At 48.0% G+C, this 21,911-nt stretch overlaps 1 protein-coding gene across 3 annotated transcripts; it reads left to right on the plus strand.

Moving 5' to 3' along the window:
• Positions 1 to 3,071: 3,071 nt before the first annotated feature.
• Positions 3,072 to 20,589, plus strand: PEX5 (peroxisomal biogenesis factor 5). Of its 3 annotated transcripts, none has more exons than XM_025283143.3 (16): positions 3,072 to 3,208; positions 4,726 to 4,888; positions 5,189 to 5,224; positions 5,539 to 5,671; positions 6,102 to 6,233; positions 12,168 to 12,273; positions 12,798 to 12,888; positions 13,281 to 13,391; positions 13,646 to 13,738; positions 14,523 to 14,642; positions 17,138 to 17,281; positions 17,481 to 17,551; positions 17,898 to 18,110; positions 18,338 to 18,503; positions 18,827 to 18,984; positions 19,257 to 20,589. In XM_025283143.3, the coding sequence occupies exons 2-16, from the start codon at positions 4,742 to 4,744 to the stop codon at positions 19,456 to 19,458; spliced, it is 1,923 nt and encodes a 640-aa protein (XP_025138928.3). In that variant the 5' UTR covers positions 3,072 to 3,208; positions 4,726 to 4,741; the 3' UTR covers positions 19,459 to 20,589. The 3 variants fall into 3 exon arrangements, with proteins under 3 accessions (XP_025138928.3, XP_006065926.3, XP_006065927.3); XM_006065864.4 differs by lacking the exon at positions 3,072 to 3,208 and adding an exon at positions 3,948 to 4,104; XM_006065865.4 differs by lacking the exons at positions 3,072 to 3,208; positions 13,281 to 13,391 and adding an exon at positions 3,948 to 4,104.
• Positions 20,590 to 21,911: the final 1,322 nt, after the last annotated feature.

Consider the following 21,911-nt stretch of genomic DNA (forward strand, 5'->3'; position numbering starts at 1 on the left):
TTTTGTCTTGGTCTCAAATCTCTGACCTTTAAGTACCTGTACAATGGTTAAAATTTAACCCAGTAATTTTGACCTACCTAAACCAGTAAATTTGCTTTACAGATATATGTATGTGACATTATGAATTTAAGTGTTTGATGTATAAGAGAAGCTAATGTATTAACCTTCAATGTGGGAAGTAAAGTTTTAGACTTGAGATTTTAAGATGACTAAGATAATTTGAAAAATGTTTATATGTGATCTATTAGACTTACAAGGTTGACTATGGATTTAGAAATTTTGCCTATAGGGTTGTGTGAGCTGTCAGGCATTTAAAGTGCTTAAAAGGGACTTGCTTGGTGGTTAAGAATCTGCCTGCTAATGCAAGGGACATTGTTTTGATACCTGGTCCAGGAAGATTTCTCATGCCTCGGGGCAACTTGGCCTTCGTGGCACAACTACTGAAGCCTTCACACCCTAGAGCCTGTACTCCGCAACAGGAGAAGCCACTGCAGTGAGAAGCCCATGCAACGCCAACTAGAGAGTAACTCCCACTTGCTGAAATTGGAGAAAGCCTGTGAGCAGCAACAAAGACCCAGAACAGCCAAAATTAAATACAAATTTTAAAAAAGTGCTTTAAAATATGTATATTAAATGCCATGTAATTTAAAATATTTAAGGAAACAATTGAATTTTTTTTCGAAAGGGTAAGTCTAGTCTAATGCTTAATAGCAGGGATTCTGGCAGGTTTGTAGGTCAGGGATCATCAAACTGTGTCCTATTGTCTGTTTCTGTACAGTCTGTAGGCTAAGAATGGTTTTGACATTTTTAAATGGTTGAGAAAAATCAAAAGAAGACTAATATCTTGTGACATTAAAAAATAATATAAAACTCAAACTTCAGTGTCCATAACAAATTTTATGGGATTATAGCCACTTGTTGTTCAGTTGCTAAGTCATGTCCAACTCTTTGCCACCCCATGAACTGCAGCACTCCAGGCCTCCCTGTCCCTCACCATCTCCCAGAGTTTGCCCAAGTTCATGTCCATTGAATCGGTGATGTCATCCAACCATCTCATCCTCTGTTGCCCTCTTCTCCTTCTGCCCTCAATCTTTCCGAGCATCAGGGTCTTTTCCAATGAGTTGGGTGTTTGCGTCAGGTGGCCGAAGTATTGGAGCTTCAGCTTCAGCATCAGTCCTACCAGAGTATTCAGGGTTGATTTCCTTTAAGATTGATTGGTTTGATCTTCTTGCAGTCCAAGGGACTCTCAAGAGTCTTCTCCAACACCACAGTTCAAAATCAATTCTTTGGTTCTCTGCCTTTGTGATGGTCCAGCTCTCATACCTGTACATGACTACTGGAAAGACTAGATGGACATTTGTCAGCACAGTGATGTCTTGGCTTTTTAATACACTGTCTGGGTTTGTCATAGCTTTCCTGCCAAGAAACAATAGTCTTTTAATTTCATGGTTGTCACCATCCATAGCCATTCCTTTATGTACTGTCAATGGCTGCTTTCATGCTACAACTGAAGAACTGAATAGCTGTGACAGAGACATACCTGCCAAGACGAATGTATTTTCTGCTTGGCCCTTTACAGATAAACTTTGATGACCCTGGTGTAGGTTCAAAGTACAGCTTTGCTGCTTACTAGTACAAGCTTGGCAGGTCACCTAACTTCTCTGTGCCTCAGTTTCCTCATCTGTAAAATGAGGATGATAATAGTCATTATTATAAGAATTAAATCAATCAGTATTTGAAAAATGCTTCAGAATAATGCCTGGTGCATAGTAAATACAATGTAAGTGTTTAAAAATTGGAGAAAATTTAGCTGTGTGTTTTTGGCCAAGTCTTATTTGTGAAGTGAGGCCACAATTCTTACTTCATAGGGGTATTATGCAGATTAGAAGTGTTAATGCACATAAAATGTTTAGTGGGATGCCTGGATTTTAGTAGACATTCAGTAAACATCAGTAATTATCATTGTTACCATTCTCCTGCAAGTGGCATACATAGTGAGTTATTGCTAATTGGTTACTAAATGCCTAGCAGAGCTCAAGGTTATGTGTGTGCTATGCTTTGAATGGTACTGGGGTCTGGTTGCCTTGATTTTCTGACATTCTACTGTATCAATGTGCTTTCAGTTAAACATTGCTCTGTCCAGGGATCCTCTTTTTTTTTTTTTCTTATTTATTTTTATTGAAGTATGATGGCCTTTCCTGGTGGCTCAGTGGTAAAGAATCCACCTGCCAATGCAGGAGACATGGGTTTGATCCCTGGGTCGAGAAGATACGCTGGAGAAGGAAATGGCAACCCATTCCAGTATTCTTGCCTGGGAAATCCTGTGGACAGAGGAGCCTGGTGGGCTGCAGTCCATGTGGTCACAAAGTGTCAGACACGACTTAGTGACTAAACAACAACAGCAAGATTGAAGTATAGTTGATTTACAATGCTGTTAATTCCTGAGTGATCCTCTTTTTAAAGTATGCACTTTTCAAAGGGGCATCCCTTCCTCCTTGGCATGGTTTAGTTTATTTAGGTACAGGTATTTGCTTTACAGTGGCAGCCTGAGAACAGAGTCCAGGCAAGGGTTGGAATCTCTGGTAAAAAGGTAAGGAAAAGGAGAAATTTCTCAGTCTCAGATTTTCCCTGCCATTCTGTTTCCCTGAGGTGTCAGAGCAGCTTCTCTACCATCAGGGCCATGTTTACACAGCCTTGCCCTTACGGTCCCTTGGGACTTCCACCTTTGAAATCTACGGAGAAGGCAATGGCACCCCACTCCAGTACTCTTGCCTGGAGAGTCCCATGGACGGAGGAGCCTGGTGGGCTGCAGTCCCTGGGGTCGCTAAAAGTCGGACACGACTGAGTGACTTCACTTTCACTTTTCACTTTCATGCATTGGAGAAAGCAATAGCAACCCACTCCAGTGTTCTTGCCTGGAGAATCCCGGGGACGGGGGAGCCTGGTGGGCTGCCGTCTATGGGATCGCACAGAGTCGGACACGACTGAAGCGACTTAGCAGCAGCAGCAGCACAGCCAGGAAGCAAGCCTGGCCCAGGGCGCCACCTGCTGATAACCTTCCTCTCCTGCACCCTAAGCTGGGATGGTACTCTTTTTTTCCTTTTGGCACAAACTTGTCCTTGCTCAACTGCCCACAGCCCTGAGCACCTCCTGCCCTTCTTCATGACGTCAGGACACCCTGGGACTTGGAAGCCGGTGAGATTTCAAGGTTTGTCTTCCAGTGTCCTTGAGGTTTTGACACCAGGGTCAATTTTGTGGCAGATGGTGGGACCTAAGGTTTATTCTGTGATTAAAAATCGTTTCTTGCATTGATAGTTGTGCTTTCCCAGTCTGGGACCGTGGGAATAGGGTCACCACGGCGACCTTGACAGGTGGCGACGGAGGAAGGAGGGGAGAGAAGTGACTCACTGTGCACCTTCCCTGTAGGTTACCAGCTTGAAGTCTCAGGATGTGTTGGACCCTATTTTAATCACCGGAATTTGTCATTTTGTGCTATTTTCCCCAATACGTAGATGTGGCTGAGGGATTCGGGAGCAGGCCTCTGTCACCATGGAAACTGTGACGCTGTCCTGCTAGGGGCAGTTTGGAAGCGGGGAGGCCTGGAAGGCTGGGGAAGGCCTGGAAAGCTGGGGAAGGCCCCGGATTTGACCTCAACTATTCCTGCGTTAGGGCCTTTCTCTAAAACCGAGACCTAGAAAGGGAGGGAACATGTCGGGGTCACAGTGCGCCCCCCGGGAAGAGGCAGAACGATCTGAGTCCACGATCCGCGTGCTCGGCTTCCCCACAAAGACCAGGAAGCCCGCCTAGCTCCATTCTTCTTTGAGATTTACATCAAATATGTCCTAGCGTCCACGATCTTTTCGAACGCTCGCCTAGTCGACGCTCCAAGACTTCCCCTTTAAGACCCATGACTCCGCCCATTACGCTGCGCCGCATACTTAAAGCCCCGCCCACTCCAACAGCTTCCGCAGGGCAGCGGCAGCCGCGCGACGGTCACTGCCCCTTTAAGCCCTAGTCCCGCCCTTGGCTCCCCGCCCCCTCCGCTCCAGTCCTCTCCGGCCAGCACCCGGTGCCGGGCCTGATCGTGCGGCTCCGCGCGCGGCGGTGAGCTCTGGGCCCCGAGGGGCGCGAGGACACCTTCCTGGTCTTCCCCCCGCCCTTGCGGTGTCCTCGCAGGGAGCGGGGGCGGGGCTTGAGCTGCTACCGGGGCGGGAGAGATGGGGTGCTAGGAGCGCTGGAGGGGTGGGCCACGACCGGCCGAACAGGGGGTGGGGCCCAGGTGACTTAAGGGGCGGGAATGGGCCCCCTGTGGTGCTCGCCGGGCGACAGGGGTGTGGGGGCCTGGACTGACTGCCCCGCGGCGTGCCCCCTCTTCCTTCCCCGGCCAGTGTCCGCGTACAGCTCAGCTGCGGAATGGTCCCCCTTGGTTCCTTGGGGTCCCGGCCCGTCTGTGGGGGGCGGTCGCCGTCTGTCCCGCTGCCTGAGACCGCAGTCGTGGAGGCCGCTGGAGAGGCCCCGGCGGAGCGCGGTAGCCTTTGAGGGGGGCGGCAGGAGGGCACCGGCCCCCCGACTCCTGGCAGAGGTGGGGGCAAGCCGAGAAGGCGCAGTGGCCCGCGGCCAATCACCTGGGACGGACGTCTGCCTGCCTCCCCCAGATCTGGGCAGAGTTGTGGGTTGGGGAAGGGTTTGGCTCTTGGACCTCAGTTCCAAACCTCTGCCCATCAGAGAGCCGGCGGTCACCATGGCAATGCGGGAGCTGGTGGAGGCGGAATGTGGGGGTGCTAACCCACTCATGAAGCTGGCCGGGCACTTCACCCAGGACAAGGCCCTTCGACAGGAGGGCTTGAGGCCCGGCCCCTGGCCTCCAGGAGCCCCAGCCTCGGAAGCGGTGAGTGCTTTTGAGGTGGAAACCTGGGATGGAGGGTCCAGATGCACGCTTTGGGATAACTGCTTGCTTTATTGTGTTTCAAATAATAGCAGTTTCTGATGAGTCAGCTTTACTGTATTAGGCATTGAACGACTTTGTATAGAGGAAGGCTGTGGATGTGAATGAAGAAACTGAGGCTCAGAGAAGTTCTGTCACTTGCCCAAGGTCATGTGAATGGAAGAGCTGGAATTTTTACCCAGGGCTGAGTTAGGGTCTGTGGTTTTCACTACTTTACCATATCATCTCTTTCTTTTGTCTTAGGTCTCTAAGCCTTTGGGGGTAGCTTCTGAAGATGAGGTAAATATACCAGTCTCTCCTGTCTCATTTTTTGTTTGCTCATACTTTAAACTCGGCTCACGCATTTTTCAGTCTGCAGACTTCCCTGATCCAATGAGAGTTGCCTCAGCTTTCTTGTTTGTTTTTTTTTTAATTTATGTATTTTTTAATTGAAGGATAATTGCTTTACAGAATTTTGTTGCTTTACGTATTCTTTGAGCGTTTCCAAATCTATGGGTTCTGGGTTTCCCTTTCCTTGTGTTTGACGTTTGTGTCCCTCATGGAATGGGCCCCTGTTTCTTGCTGGGTTCGCTTTACCATCTCTCTTCTGACAGTTGGTGGCTGAGTTCCTCCAGGACCAGAATGCACCTCTTGTGTCCCGTGCCCCTCAGACCTTCAAGATGGATGACCTCCTGGCCGAGATGCAGGAGATTGAACAGTCAAACTTCCGCCAGGCACCCCAGAGAGGTGGGTCCAGGGTCTGGTGTTAGGGAGGGGAATCACCGTTTTCTGGGCAGATGGAGACAAGGGGATTTTGTATTTGGAAGCCGCTGATATTGGGGAACTGAGTTATAGAAGGAGACAAATAGAGTAGAGTGTTTTCACATGTACTCAGGGCTTCCCTGGTGGCTCAGACAGTTAAGAATGTGCCTGCCAATGCAGGAGACGCGGGTTTGATTCCTGAATCTGGAAGATCCCCTGGAGGAGGAAATGGCAACCCACTCCAATATTCTTGCCTGGAGAATCCCATGGACAGAGGAGCCTTGCGGGCTACAGTCCACGGGGTTGCAAAGAGTTGGACATGACCTAGAGACTAAACAAGAGCAGCAACAGGGTTCCTGAGGCCTGATGGAATGATGTATATTTTCCTCAGTTCTCTCTCTCTCTCTCTCTGAAGCCCCTGGTGTGGCAGACTTGGCCTTGTCCGAGAACTGGGCCCAGGAGTTTCTCGCAGCTGGAGATGCTGTGGATGTCACTCAGGAGTATAATGAGACTGACTGGTCCCAAGAGTTCATCTCTGAGGTTACAGGTGAGGCTTGTCATGGGAAAATCTAAAATGGTTCCTATGGGGCAGAGTTCTACACTGTTATCCTCATTCATGTTTTTTTTTTTTTTTAAACCCTCATCTATATAGAGTGATTTCAGCTGCTTATGACCTTTCTGAACTCTTGACTCTCTTCTATAGGGCACTGAACCAGGTTTCTCTTAGATGGTAAAAGGGAATTGAAACTTATATTATGCAGAGGAGTGGGTTTGAACTGGTTAAGAGACTGGGAGGAGAGAGAGAACATGAGGAGTTAGGTTTTCTTCTTTGTTACCTGGAACTTTATTATTGTAGTTTGGTGGAGAGGATCCACGGATTGGATGGGTGGCAGCGTTGCCTAGGAAGAAAGAGCTGCTCACGGCATCCCTGGGGATTCTGGCATTAAGTCGTCCTGAGCAGGGTTGGAGCCTTGGAAAGTGGAATTGTAGAGTTCAAAGGCTTGAAGTATACGGTCTTGGTGATGATAATAAAAATTAATAATATGAGCTAATGTTTACTTCACCATGAGCTAGGCTTTGTTTTAGTGCTTTAAATGCATTGTCCATTTAATCTCCCTGAAAACCCTTGAGGTTGTTACTGTTTTTATTCTTAGTACATAGATAAGAAAACTGAGGCTGAGGGATTAAGTAGTTTGCCCAGGGAATCATGGCTTTGTAAGTGGTGGAGTTGGAATTTGACTCTGGGTTTGAATGATTCCAGAGTTGGTGGGCTTAGCCATTATGCTGTACTGCCAGGCCTGCATCTTAAGCTCTTCAGGGTCCCAGCCTAACTTTCCATCTTTGAGTTGTCCAAGGTCATCGCACCCTGTGGGACTGCTGCTTCTCCCCTCAGCCTGTCTGAGGACAGGCCTGAGCAAGGGCCTTCTCTTCAGCTTTGCTTTTCCTGATTGCTCTCAAAGTGAGCACTCTTAGGCTATTTCCACTTAAGAAATCAAGATAACAAGAGAGATAAAGGGAGAAAGTCACAAAGATTCTGGCCTCTCAGGGTCCTCCTGTCATCATAGTTACTGAATTTTCATGACATGATTAATGACCTAATGGGTACGTCCCACCCCCAATCATTTTTATTGTCCTAAAGATAGGCCTTCCTCTACACACAGGAGAAAACCCCCAAAATCTAGCAACTAAAATAAAATAAAGCTGCTGGTCTCTTTTATCATGACTCCCTTTCCCTCTTTTAAATTGGAGTTTAAGGAAGAACAGTGAGTGTTCTTGGTTTCTGGGCACTTCATATTCTCAAAGCCAGTTGAGCTTCAGTGACAAAAGGTAGATATTCTGCCCGCATTTTATAGACACGGAAATTGAGTTTTGTCTGATTATCATTCAGTAACAGAGATGATATTCAAACTTATGTCTGACTCCAGGCTCCGTACTTAAAACCATTACACTATCATTGAGAATCTTCTTTGAAATTGCCTCAACTGGAAAATCTGAGCTTTAACCACAAAGTTCCCTCCACCAGACTAGTACTCACCTTTTTGTACAAACTTTAGCTTTAAGTGCTCTTATTACAGAGATACTTCTGTTATAACTCATGAGCATCAGTCATTTTTGATAACTCAGGATGAGTTTTTAGTTATTATTGATGAGATTTTTGTTATTACAATTACTCAAGTGCTTGGAGCCATTGAAATCTTCCTTATCCTGTAAATGAAGAGCTACTTTAGAAAAATGTACTGGACCTGTCTTACATGTTAAATTCTCTTTGGGAGATCTCTCTCTTCCTCCTCTTGTTTCCTGGAGGCAAGGATGTGGAAAACTGGAAAGGAAAGTTGAGCTGTGTGGGATCTATCTTCGTATAAATGCTCTGTTGCAGTAATATATTGCTTTGTATGTAGTGGCCCTTCAGGATTTATTGAATGAAAGAGTTGAGATCTGGCAGAAAGAACTAGAGGGAACTGACTTCCTAGTACAGTCCTTTGTGGTATCTGCAGAGATTTGGTTTCAGGACCCCTGTGGATGCTCAAGTCCTTTATTATAAAATTGCGTCATATTTGCATAGAACCTAACCTCCCATATGCTTTAAATCTCTGGATTAATTATAATATCTAATACAGTGCCAATGCTTTGTAAATAGTCGCCAGCATGCTCACAAACTCACGTTTTGCTTTTTGGAACTTTTTGGAATTCCCCTCCCCCACCCCTTCTGAATATTTTCCATCTGTAATTGGTTGAATCCGTGGACATGGAATCCCTGGACACTAACCTCATAGCATTTATGGCTGATATTTTCAGAGTAGTGACATAGCCTGTTTCTTTGTGGATAAGTAGACTTCAAGTTGAGAGAAGGTTATATTCTTTAAATCTTTAATATTTTTAAGTCTCCATTGTAAGGATTCCAGAATCTAGTAAGAAACCATTTTTTCTTGTTTTAATGTTGTATTTGGAAATATAGTTCCTATGGAAGTTGCAAAAAACATGTACAGAAAGTTTCTATGTGTCTTTCCCTCTGTTTTCACCATTGGTCATATTTTGCATTTGTTCGTTATGTACAATATAAAAATCAGAAAATTGCCATGATCCATGTTTTGAATTGTGGTGTTGAAGAAGACTCTTGAGAGTCCCTTGGACTGCAAGGAGATCCAACCAGTCCATTCTGAAGGAGATCAGCCCTGGGATTTCTTTGGAAGGAATGATGCTAAAGCTGAAACTCCAGTACCTTGGCCACCTCATGTGAAGAGTTGACTCATTGGAAAAGACTCTGGTGCTGGGAGGGATTGGGGGCAAGAGGAGAAGGGGACAACAAAGGATGAGATGGCTGGATGGCATCACTGACTCGATGGATGTGAGTCTGAGTGAACTCCGGGAGTTGGTGATGGACAGGGAGGCCTGGCGTGCTGCGATTCATGGGGTCGCAAAGAGTCGGACACGACTGAGCGACTGATCTGATCTGATGTATCTTATTAGATTTCACCAGTTGTACGTACTTTTATTCGTGTGTTTATAGTTTCATGTAGTTTCATCACATGCAGATTTGTGTAACTGTCACTGCAATCAAGATTCAGAATTATTCCATTACCACGTGAAGCTCATTTTTGAGTCTGATGTATTTCCTGACGGAACTCCAACCCTCCCCCTTTATTTGGCAATCTTCTGGGCCAAATAACTATCCATCTTGTGATTGCTCAGCTCTAGAGAAGAGAAACATCTTTAAGGGGTTTTGAGTTTAGACCGCCTCAGGTAACATGGTGTGTGGGGTTTACATGACAGTCATGAGAGATAAACCTGCTCTTCCATAGGAAGACCAGTGGCCAGAATTAGCAGATGGTGATTGGCGATAGATCTCCCCTTAATGGCAGCAGAAAGGCTGTGGAATAAAAGGAATAACAATCTCATTGTGATGTTTCCACTTTTGTATGGCTTTGCCTTGAGCAGACAGGAATGATGATAGTAGCTAATACTTGTTACTCTGTGCTTTACACTGGCATTATCCCATCCAGTCTTCACAAGAATCCTGGTGAGGTAGCTATTATTATCTCCATTTCACAGATAAGGACTTAGAAACTTAGGGGGTTGACTGATTCGTGGGGAGGGAGACTTGGGGCAGGAGACGCACAGTGAGTCAGTGATAGAGTTGGGATCCGAGTGCAGGTAGGCTGACCCTAGAACCTGCCTTCTTTCTCTTTTTTTATTTTTTAAATGTAAGGAATTAATTTGGCTGTGTCAGGTCTTAGTTGCGGCACACGGGCTTCTCTCTGGCCGTATCGGGAGGGCTCCAGGGTGCGGGCTCTGTAGTTGTGGCATGTGGGCTTAGTTGCTGCGCAGCGTGTGGGATCTTCGTTTCCCGAATCAGGGATCAAACCTGTGTCTCCCGCATTGGAAGGCGGATTCTTAATGGACCACCAGGGAAGGCCCTAGAACCTGCCTCTAGACCACTGTGTTATTTAGCAGATGTGGAAACTTCCACAGATAGAGGTAGGAAATTCTGAGTTTTTGACTGTTGGTGTTCATGTTTCTAGATGAGATGAACACACACTGAGAATTGAAGTGAGGTGGAGGCTCTGAGTCAGATGTCTGGTATCTAGGTTAGGTTGCTGGGTATCACTCTAGGATCTCCTGACTTTGGATAGTCCCTCCCACTCAGCAGGCCTTAGTTCCTTCAATCTCACAGGCAAGCACATGGATCTGGTTTTCTATAAGATTTTCTCAAAAAGCATTGAAGGCCAGGTAGTATTCTTTTGATTATTTTACTTTACATCCTTTGTTGGAGTAGATTCCCAATGCCAGAAAATCCTGAATCTCATGGCCAATATGGTTAAATACCAAATTATGGCTCTTTGATGATGATGCATCTCTGGGATTTTTTTTTTTTTTTTTCCCCTAAACTACTTCTTGTCCATTGTAGAGTCTGGGTCATTTCATACTTTTTCTGTCACTTCTTGTCCTGTAAAGGAGGATTGCACAGAACTGGTGTTCTCTGTAATTCAAGGGGTATTTGTGGCCAGAATATGCTTTTGCGAAACATTCCAGCCGAAGGCATGACTGGAGGGTGAGGAGAAAGGACTGGTTATTTTTCAACAGAACAGGATAGGGGTATTAGGCATTTCCTTATTAGGTCTCCAGACTTGAGCCAACAGTCTAGCTGGGGCAAAGGAAAGAGAAATGTTGCCTGTAAAAGCCAGTGAGGGAAATCAGGATATAATTGTTAGGAGCTCTTGAAATTAAGAGACCAAGTCCATGATCAAAAGAGTTGTCAACCGTATCTTTCATTTTATTGCTAATAAGTCACTCATTATTTATGATTAGGTGATATCTGTGAGTCTTGATTTTTTTTTTTCTTTTTCAGATTTTGGCATTGTTTTCTCAGATGTTGAGATTAGCTTGTTGAAATTATTCAGACAGAGTGTCAGTTCAATGGAATAGAAAGTTCTGTTATAAATCAACTGAGAAAGTCAACTTGCCTCCTTGGTGTTAAAAGTAGTGACAGAGCTTCAAAAGACAGGATGACCACGTGTAAGGGCAAGAGGGCCGAGCAGGAAGGAAAGAAGGCCACAAGCCCGCCCTTCACTTCGTGTACTAATTCCTTAGGGCCCCTTTAAATCCTTTAATTTGTCTCTCTCTCTTTTTATTTCTGGCCTCAGAATAGTAAAGAGCAAAGTCCTGCAGGTTGAGGAAAGTTCAGCAGCCTCATTTGTTATGTTTATTCTGAGATTGCCTTGGTGCAACCTTTGTCACGAGAGCTTCTAAGACAATTTCTGGAATTAGACTGAAAAACGTAGCTCTCAAAACCAGTCAGACGTGACAGAAGTCAGAATAGTGTTTATCCCGGGGAGGGGTGGTGGTGGGGGCCTGCGAGAACCCGCGAGGGAACTGGAGACGGTCCATGCCGTGGTCTGGAGTGTGTTCATAGGTAGAAATTAATGAAGCAGCACACCTAAGTCTGGTCCACTCTACATACTTTTGTGTTTGTATGTTACATCTCAAAAAAAAAAAGACCCAGTGGGCAGAGTGGGCCCATACATCTCTAGGTCTGGCTCAGCATTCTGCTCCTCAGATTCTCTTGGTGGTACATTATGTTAGGATGAAATATGAGCCTCCTGTGGCCTGGAGGGCGTGAACTGTATAGACAGGACAGACAGGCTTGATTAAGGAGTGGGAGCGCCCATGTCTCCCTGGTCCCCTGAGGTCCCCGCATCACCTCTGAGGAAGCTGGAGGCCCGGTGCCTGCTGTCTTAGTGAGCACTCTTGTATTTCAAACAAAAAGGGTTTGGTTCATACCCCTCTCCTGAGCCACCTCATTTGGTCTCCTGTCCCCAGCTCAGTACACTTGTCCCCCAGGCCCCTGGGGAGTAAGTTGGATATTGAAAACTTGGTAGTGTTTTCTTTTGACCAGGGGTGTCTGTGGGATTCTGCCTTGACTTGGTTCATATTCTCCCCTCCCTACTCCCTTGCTGACTGCCCACCTCTCTGCTCCTTGCAGACCCTTTGTCTGTGTCTCCGGCCCGCTGGGCTGAGGAGTACCTGGAGCAGTCAGAGGAGAAGCTGTGGCTGGGAGAGCCGGAGGGAACGGCTGCCGCTGATCGCTGGTGAGTCCAGCCTCTTCTCTCTGGATGGGCCCCGTGGAATGAGCACTGGACAGTCCCCTCCCTCAACCCCCTGTCTGCTCCTGTGCCCCCCAAGCTCCTCCATCAACATCCTCAAACCTACTTGCAGCCCCTTCATTACCTACTCTAAGGCTTCCACTTGTACTATTATCCCAGTTCATTTATGTTTCAAATGTAACTGAATCAAGAACCCTAACTATTGTACCAAGAATTCATAGCTTTATCTGACGCACCTGTTTCCCTTTAATTTGGAGCCTGCTACTGTCTGTTCCTTCTCTCTGTCCCAAAGATGGTTTGGGGAAGAGAGAGGTAGAAGCGCGTAGCTAGTGCTCTGCCCCTCCTGCCCAGAGGTCCTTCTTTAATGTAAAGTGGAATTCGTGGGAGTGTGGACACCCTCTCTGTTCCCCGATGAGAACTCTAACTACTGCAGGCGAGGAGTGGGGAACGGCGAGGGCAAGGTAGTGGCAGACCCGCGTGTACAGTTGGCGCATCCTTGCCTGTTCCAGGCATGATGAATACCAGCCCGAGGAGGACCTGCAGCACGCAGCCAGCGACTTTGTGGCCAAGGTGGATGACCCCAAGCTGGCTGGCTCTGAGGTGAGCTCCATCTCACCACTGCCGCTTCATCTGAGAAGTCAGGGGAGCCCTTCCTTTACCCCCGTTTAGTTTAAAGAGAAAGAGCTGGGACCCGGGGTCCACTCCTTCCTCTCTGGGGAGCAGAGACTTAGGGCCCTGCCTCTTCCCCCAGTCTTCTTGCCCGCACTTCCTTGCCTGCTAACCCTCTGTCTTTTCTGTGTCTTCTACCATCTTTAGAGCCAGAGATCCCCCTCTCTTTGCTCTCCGCTTTTTCCAGGGTCCTTAGCGTACCTTGTCTGAAGCTAGAGGTGGTCCTCAGGGGGAGGGGTCAGTGCAGGCTCCTCTGGGCATGGTCGAGAGGGCACACCTGCAAGTCCTCTCCCAAGTGGCCTGTGTGTATCTCTGTGCCCCAGTTCCTGAAATTCGTGCGGCAGATTGGCGAGGGGCAGGTGTCCCTGGAGTCCGGCGCAGGGTCAGGCCGAGCTCAGGCAGAGCAGTGGGCGGCAGAGTTTATTCAGCAGCAGGTAGGCTCCTGTCACCTCCCAGCCCCACCCCAGAGCTGCTGGTGCCCCCGGCCGTGGGCTCAGGGGTCCCAGAGGGTGAAGGGAACCTATTGCCAGCTTGTTTGGTAGCATCCAGGTCCTGAGTGGGCGGGAAAGAGATTCTGAGAATGTTCTTCTCAGAAGTGCCCAGGCTGGTGGTGTCTAATGGGTGTTCACTGGGTGTTTAGTGGGTAGAAAATTGGTGGTGGTGCTATGACCAGCCTGCTTTGTTACAGGGTACGTCAGAGGCCTGGGTTGACCAGTTCACAAGACCAGTAAACACGTCTGCCCTCGATATGGAGTTTGAACGAGCCAAGTCGGCCATAGAGGTGAGAACAGCTGGTGAAGTGTGACCAAGCCAGGAGGAAATGCTCCTATGGAGAGAGTGGGTGTCCCAAAATTAGAGATGACGGAGAAGGCAATGGCACCCCACTCCAGTACTTTTGCTTACAAAATCCCATGGACGGAGGAGCCTGGTAGGCTGCAGTGCATGGGGTTGCTAGAGTCGGACACGACTGAGCGACTTCACTTTCACTTTTCACTTTCATGCATTGGAGAAGGAAATGGCAACCCACTCCAGTGTTCTTGCCTGGAGAATCCCAGGGACGGGGAAGCCTGGTGGGCTGCCGTCTATGGGGTTGCACAGAGTCGGACACGACTCAAGCGACTTAGCAGCAGCAGCAGTAGCAGTATTTCATAATATTCTGGATCATCTGTGTCAGAGTTACTTGGGGTGGGATGTGAGTGTGAGTGATAGTCACTCAGTCGTGTCTGACTCTTTGCGACTACATGGAATATAGCCTGCCATGCTTCTCAGTCGATGGAATTCTCCAGGCAGGAATACTGGAGTGGGTTGCCATTTCCTTTGCCATGGGATGGTGTGGGTGCCTGTCGAAAACAGCAGTTCCTGGGCCTCCCAGCCCACTGAGTCAGGATCTGGGAACAGCATCTGGGAAGAGCAGCAAAGGAAAGCTTTCCCGTGATCTGAGACACGTGGGAAAGGAAGAGTTACTGCATAGGGAGATACGTGGGAAAGGAAGAGCTACTGCACTGAGAGCAGTGCGGGGCCGTCACAATGGACCTTCTTCCCTATCTGCCCTCCCTCCCTTACAGTCTGATGTTGACTTCTGGGACAAGTTGCAGGCAGAGTTGGAGGAGATGGCAAAGCGTGACGCTGAGGCCCACCCCTGGCTCTCTGACCATGACGACCTCACGTCTGCTTCCTATGACAAGGTGAAAAGTGGCTGTTTTCACGTTGCGAGGTTTCCTTCTTTTATTGTCTCTCCTTTAATCCTGAATTTGAAGGGTACCCACATTTAAATAATCATTTTCTTGAGCCCGCTTCCATGAAAAGGAAGCCTGGATTACTCCCTAGTGTGCTAAGTCACTTCAGTGGTGTCCAACTCTTTGCAGCCCCATGGACTATAGCCTGCCAGGCACCTCTGTCCATGGGATTCTCCAGGCAAGAATACTGGAGTGGGTAGCCATTCCCTTCTCAGGGATCGAACCTGTGTCTTTTAAATCTCCTGCATTGGCAGGTGGATTCTTTACCATTAGGATCACTCCGTGTTCTTCTCCAATCATTGAAAGTATTCTTTATTCTTGGGATATAAAAATTAATAGCAGTAATAAGTGACATAGTACCTGAAATAGAGGTTTGCACATGATGCGTTAAGAGCTCAGAAGAAGGAGCTCTGCTTTGGAGGTTGGTTGAAAGCATTTTAAGGACATTGATAGCTCCTTTGGTAGAAAATGTTAGGTAGTAGGCCATCTCTGCCCTCTAACTTAGTATCTATTTACTTATTGTTTTAAAAATTAATTTATTCTTTTGGCCATGCTGCAGGGCATGTGGGATCTTATTCCCCGACCAGGTGGTCCCCTGCACTGGAAGGCAGACTCTCCACCTCTGGACTGCCAGGGAAGTCCCTGTTTTTAGATTCTTGAACCCTGTTTTGACGTCATTGATACCTTGGGTGGGATATTGCAAAATTAGGATTAGAAGCATTTGAATTAATGTTCCACAAAAATATGCTAAGCTTTGTTATCACATATGAACAATCCGGATTTTATCTGCCTTTTGCTGTTATTGAATTATACGTCAGTAGTAGTGTTTTTTTCTTTTTTTTTTCAGATGTGGCTCTGACTCTGTCAAGTAAATTCATGGGTCTGTGAATGTAAATTTTTTTATTTATGGTCCTTAAATTTGCAAGACTGCAGCCATACCTTGAGCAGCTATTGTAGACTGTTAAAATGAAGGAGAAAATTCAGTGATGGGATACACTCTACTTAGTAGTGATCCTGTTTTTGCAGTATGATCCTCTGAAAGTTTGAGCAGACCAGACAGTGGATCAGGCCTAATGATTAGACTTTTTAGGCTGTAACAGTGATCCCAAGCTTATCCTGCATCTTGTAGGTTGTTATGGGCTTCCCTGGTGGCTCAGACAGTAAAGAATCTGCCTGGAATGCAGAACCAGGCTCGATCCCTGAGTACGAAATATCCCTGGAGAAGGAAATGGCTGCCCACTCCAATATTCTTGTCCATGGGAGAATCCCATGGACAGAGGAGCCTGGCGGGCTACCGTCCATGGGGTCACACAGAGTCGGACATAACTTAGTGACTGAGAACAACAACATCCCAAGTCCATCTCCCGTATGTCGCGTTTCTTAAATCTCCATTGTAATTATTTAATTTTTATCTGTCACAAATAATTTGCATCTGATGGCTTATAACTTTGCTGGCAGGATTTAAGCATTTCTGGTTCTTGATCTCTTTCACAATTATAATGAAGAAGGGCCTCATCTATGTTCTTATTTCGTAGTTCTATTCTGGTTTGTCCTTAACTGTATTCAGAAAGGGCCTTGCCCTGTGTCTTGTATCTTGTTTTCATTCTCGTGTGTTGTTTTGTGGTGGTGACCCCTGCTCTCCTCAAAGGAGCGTTTTGTTCCCTTGTCACAGTCACATGCTTACCAGGAATCCAGTTTACTTAACACCTCTCTGCTGCGTGGATGGCCCCGGGACAGAACTCAGCACAATAGCATCCTAACCCCTCAAATGAGAACACCTCCACTAGAACAGGACGTGACTCTGAAGCCTTTTCTGCCTGCAGGATTTTGGAATTTAGCTTTCATTTACAACAGATACAGATTAATACTAATAACTTTTAAGAATGAAACTGGAGAATAAATTAAGTTTTTCAAAGTGCTTGAATACTATCCTGTCAGTGCGCACAGGACTCTGCGAGCTGGGTGAGAGTTGCAATTGAATAGCAGAGCCTCAAATCACATTTCCTTTATATATTATCTCACTATTGCAAGATAACAAGAAATGCCCTTTGAATAGCTAAAGAGAGCTTATCTCATACCCTAAGCAGATCCTGTTAAGAAATGTGCTCTGTCCAGTGCTGAGGAGTCAAGGATGTGGAAATATCAGCCGATAAAGACTTCCTAAAAATAAGTTTAATTGCAGTGTGGATCAGAGTTTGCCAGGCTTTCCAGCTGCTGGGAGCAGGGTAGCAGCATGGGCTGACTTCACTGTGGTTGCGGACAGTCTCCTTCATGACATGAAGGGTTTGCCAGCATTTTTCCAGATCCCTTTGTGGAGGCCCTCCACTTCCTCTCCGCCTCTTGCCTGTCTTGGTTGTCGTCTCTCATTCCCACTGCTCCATAGCGGCTCCCTCTGAGATTCCTCCTTCTGAGACCGGGTCTCACCTGGCTCCTCTTCCTTGTAGGGGTACCACTTTGAGGAAGAGAACCCCCTGCGGGACCACCCCCAGCCTTTCGAGGAGGGCCTGCGGCGGCTCCAGGAGGGGGACCTGCCCAACGCTGTGCTGCTCTTCGAGGCAGCCGTGCAGCAGGACCCCAAGCACATGGAAGTGAGTGGCTCCTCCTTCTGACCTGATTAGAGAGGGCTCCGCCAGTCTTGAGGGAGGCCCCGAAGCAAATAGTGCATAAGGGTTAGGGTCTGGGTGACGGCCTGGGGTGGGGGCCTGGGAGTGAGATGGTGAGTCTTTGGGGAGCCAGAGGAAGGGAGGATGACTACACGGGTGATGAAATCTGGCACCTTCTCTCTAGGCTTGGCAGTATCTGGGGACCACCCAGGCAGAGAACGAGCAAGAACTTTTAGCCATCAGTGCGCTGCGGAAGTGAGTACTCTGAAGAGGGGGCACGGGTCGGGGAGGGGTGAGGTGGTCTTGGAGCTCTGCAAACAGTGTTTAGAACGACATGTCCTGGTCTTCTTTCTGGCCACTAACAAGTGTTTTCTCATGATGAAACTCTAAGGTTTGGAGTGAACTTGGGAATGACTGTCTCCATACCCTGGCTGATTCCTCAGCTGCTGAAATGTCCCCTTTCTCAGATCTGTGACTTTATTAATGACCCACCAGTAGGGGATTCCTCTGTATCTGGATGGAGGGAGTTGGCAGGTAACTCTCGGGTTGGATTGCAGGGTGCTGCTGCTGAGACCAGCCCTGTCCCTCTCGGTCCAAACAGGTGCCTGGAGCTAAAGCCAGACAACCGGACGGCCCTGATGGCACTGGCTGTGAGCTTCACCAATGAGTCCCTGCAGCGGCAGGCCTGTGAGACCCTGCGAGACTGGCTACGCTACACGCCGGCCTATGCCCACCTGGTGGCACCCGGGGAAGAGGGGGCCGGTGGGGTGGGCCTGGGCTCCAGCAAGCGCATCCTGGGGTCCCTATTGTCCGAGTGAGTCAGGGGCTCCTGGGGTGGCGGGTGGTGACCAGGGAGAGGGAGGACCAGAACAGTGGAAGTTGGGGTAGATTGCCGCTCAGTTCCAGAGGGTTGGGAGACTCAGGGTTGGAAGGAAGGAAGGGTGCAGGTGGACGGATGCATGGTGGGTTAGTGAAGGGAGTACTGGGAATATAGACATATCCATCCACCTGCCTTTCTGCATCTTTGTCTTCCTCACCCAGCTCCCTGTTTCTTGAAGTAAAAGAGCTCTTCCTGGCGGCTGTGCGCCTGGACCCGACATCCATCGACCCTGACGTGCAGTGTGGCCTGGGGGTCCTCTTCAACCTGAGTGGGGAGTATGACAAGGCGGTGGACTGCTTCACCGCTGCACTCAGCGTCCGCCCCGACGTGAGCATCTGGGGAGGAGGGGAGAGAGGCCCCGACTCCATGTCCTGGGGAGAAGTCATTTGATGGGACCTTCAGTGTCACGGGGTGTTTCCTTCCAGTTCTGCGTCCTGGTTTCCTTGGGAGAATTGGGACGGGAAGGGCGGGAGTCCAAGCTCATCTGGGCTTAGGGGAGTCTGCGAGGGTGAGTGGTAATATCGTGACCTGTGGAGACAGGAATGGGATCGTAACATGCTAGAGAAATAGAGTGGGGAACCAGGGGAGATGGGGCAGAGTTGGATGTGAGCCTGGCTGGTGTTTCTAACCCTTGGCCATCTCTGTCTTAGGACTATTTGCTGTGGAATAAGCTAGGGGCCACCCTGGCCAATGGAAACCAGAGTGAAGAAGCAGTAGCTGCGTACCGCCGGGCCCTTGAGCTCCAGCCTGGCTATATCCGGTCTCGCTACAACCTGGGCATCAGCTGTATCAACCTTGGGGCCCACCGGTAAGAGTGTCTGCCGAGGAGGGAATGAATGAATGAATGAATGAATGAATGAACAAATGAATGAATGAGTGAACAAATGAATGAGTGACTGAGTAAATGAATGAATGAGTGAACAAGTGAATGAATGAATGAATGAACTCCCTGCCGCGGGCCCTGGCTTCTCCTCTGATCTGTTACTTGACCACCAGGCCCAGCTGCTTTCTCCCCTCGCCCACTGACTTGCCTTCTTCCCTGGGTGTCCTCTCACCAGCTCTCATGCTTCTGCCCTGCAGGGAGGCTGTGGAGCACTTTCTGGAGGCCCTGAACATGCAGAGGAAGAGTCGGGGCCCTCGGGGTGAAGGGGGCTCCATGTCAGAGAATATCTGGAGCACCCTGCGTCTGGCCTTGTCCATGTTAGGCCAGAGTGATGCCTATGGGGCAGCCGATGCCCGGGACCTGCCCACCCTCCTGGCGATGTTCGGCCTGCCCCAGTGACAGTGGGATGAGCTGCCCTGCGAGTGTCTGCTTGGAGGGGTCCCTGTGCTGGACATGATTCCCTCTCCCCAAATGGGCCTACCAAGGGGGTGGGCTGATGACCACAAGCGGTACTGCCTCTCAGGGGCCACCTCCACGTAGGGGTGGGTAGTCTGCATTCTAGTTCCTGCATAATTGTAGGAAAAGGAGCCGTGTCATCGGAGCCCTTGGTAATTCAAGGGCTGTCCGTCCAGCTCCCTATCTCTGCTCATCATGCCCTTTCTTGGTGCTGCTTTTTGGTTAGGACCCAAAGATAGAGGGTAACTGTTGTCATCAGCTGCCGTTTCTGATGGGTCTGCCATGTTTGTAACATCTGTCCTCCCCCGACCTTTCCCAGGAATTGATAATCACGCAGCCTCCTCAGGCAGTGGTGTGGGGCAGGTCCTACCAAGCACCTCTTTGATGACCGTGTCTAGGGTAGCATGTAAGATTGAAGTGTTGATCTGGCTCAGTGGAGCCAGGTTTTTAGGGGTACTTGTGATTCTGTTATCCTTGGACCTCCCCTGGCTGCAGCTTGGGTTTCCTGGTTGCTGCTGCACACAGTGATGGGCATCATTGCAGGAGGGGTCTTCAGGGGCTACCGGGGTCAGTTGCTGCAGAGTGTTTGGGTGGGGGGAGTGGGGAGGAAGGCTTGTTGTGGACTGAGCCTCGAAGGGACCAGATGGGCTCAGGTCCAGGGCTCTGGTCTGGGGCCTGTGGAGGGAGTACAGACCAGGGACGAGGACTGTCCCGAGTGCGGCCATCCCCCTCCGCTTAGAACGACCTGCGAGTTCTTCTGGAAAGCCGGTTCAGAAATTGCCACCATGCCAGATCCCCAACAAAGAGGGGGTTCAGCTTTACCTTGAGCCTCTGCCTTCCTTCTTCCCCCTCACCACCTCCACAGGGGGAGGGTGAGCATGGATTCTGCCAAGAGACACACTCACCCCCAAAATGCCTGAGGTGGCCACGAAGCCGCTTGCCTTGTCTTCAGTAGCTAATGACCAGAGAGATTTTTTTTTTTAAACTACCATGCTCCCAAGGTTCCATCCTGAAATTTATTTTTCTTTGTATGAATATGTGTAAATGATTTAAAAAATAAAGCTGTAAAATATTTGTATGAAGAATAAATGAAACTGACATGGCTTTGAGTCCTGCTATTGGGTGTGCATTTGGTGTGCTGGGAAGGGAGTTGCTGTTTGGAAGTTGGTGTTCAAGTTTTTCTCTCTTTATCTTTCAAATTCGCACTGGAACATCAATTACCCAGCATCTACCCAGTAATTATTCAGCACCTAGTACACGGGAGGTACACGAATGAGATGGTCAGGGTCCTTGTGTTTGTGGCGCTGATGTTTAGCAGGGGAGTCAGGTGGTTAGCAATTTTTTACTTGTGTTACTTCAATACAGAAAAATATGGGGTACAATATAATTGCTTGGTATTTTTTATTACAAATTATCACATGGAAAGACTTCAGTAGTCTTTTTCAATGCTTAGGGCATTGAGATGCCAGCATTTCAATGCTGGCTCTGCCGGGTTTTATCAGAAACTAGAGACATATCAAGATGGTTCTCTATCCTAGGGAAAAATTTTAAAATATGCATATTTATATTTGGAGGTAAATGTCTATGGCCATGTTAGAATTTGAAATGTCTAAAAGAGAACTGGTTCAGCAATCCAGACAGTGAAATATTATTTAGCTATTTAGTTATATTTAGGGAACAATATCCAATGACAAAGCTAACAATATAATGAGAAAAGGTTAGCAAACATTTTACAAGTTATCTCAAGAAGAAAATGCAATGAAAAGAAGAAATTCCCAGTATGTTAAATGTGTCAAGATTGTGAGCAACTTTTGCCCTGCTTTGTCATACTTCTCTGTAATTTACAAATTTCTTTAGTGCGTGTGTAATACTTTTATAGAAAAAAAAAAACCAGACAACATAATGGGGAGGAGAGCATCTGTTGCTGGCACCTGGGTCTCTGAAGGGCAGTGGTGCAGGGCCCACAGTCCTGGGAGTGGGCTGGGCAGGCTGATGCAGGAGTTTGTGGTGTGGAGATAAGGAGAAATGTCTGGCAGAGGAAATAGCCTAGGAGTTGAGTTGACTTCTGGTTTAAGTAAAAATCTCCAGGTTGATCTGCTCTGCCTTGTGTTTGGCAGCATGAAGATGTCCAAGTGGATGCTTTTATCATCAGGGCCAGATGCCTGAGGCCATGTCAAATTCAGCCAGTAAGTATTGAACCCCCATCATGAACCAGATGCTTTTGGGTACCAGGGATGCAATTCACAAGGCAGACAAGGTCCCTGCTCTCATGGCTAATGTCCTAGTTGAAGGAGCAACAGAATAAACAAGTAAATAAAACCTCAGGGACCTCTCTGGTGGTTCAGTGGCTAAGACTCTATGCTTCCAGTGCAGAGGTCTTTGGTTTGGTCCTTGGT

Source organism: Bubalus bubalis, chromosome 4 (assembly GCF_019923935.1).
Source record: "Bubalus bubalis isolate 160015118507 breed Murrah chromosome 4, NDDB_SH_1, whole genome shotgun sequence".
Classification (NCBI taxonomy): Eukaryota; Metazoa; Chordata; class Mammalia; order Artiodactyla; family Bovidae; genus Bubalus; species Bubalus bubalis.

What these genes read in the sequence shown, in the direction of transcription:
- PEX5 (XM_025283143.3), top strand. Translation starts at nt 4,742, where the DNA reads ATGGCAATGCGGGAGCTGGTGGAGGCGGAATGTGGGGGTGCTAACCCA. An exon ending in CGTCTGCTTCCTATGACAAG is followed by an intron (nt 14,643 to 17,137) that starts GTGAAAAGTGGC and finishes TCTTCCTTGTAG; the next exon opens with GGGTACCACTTTGAGGAAGA. An exon ending in GCCATCAGTGCGCTGCGGAA is followed by an intron (nt 17,552 to 17,897) that starts GTGAGTACTCTG and finishes CGGTCCAAACAG; the next exon opens with GTGCCTGGAGCTAAAGCCAG.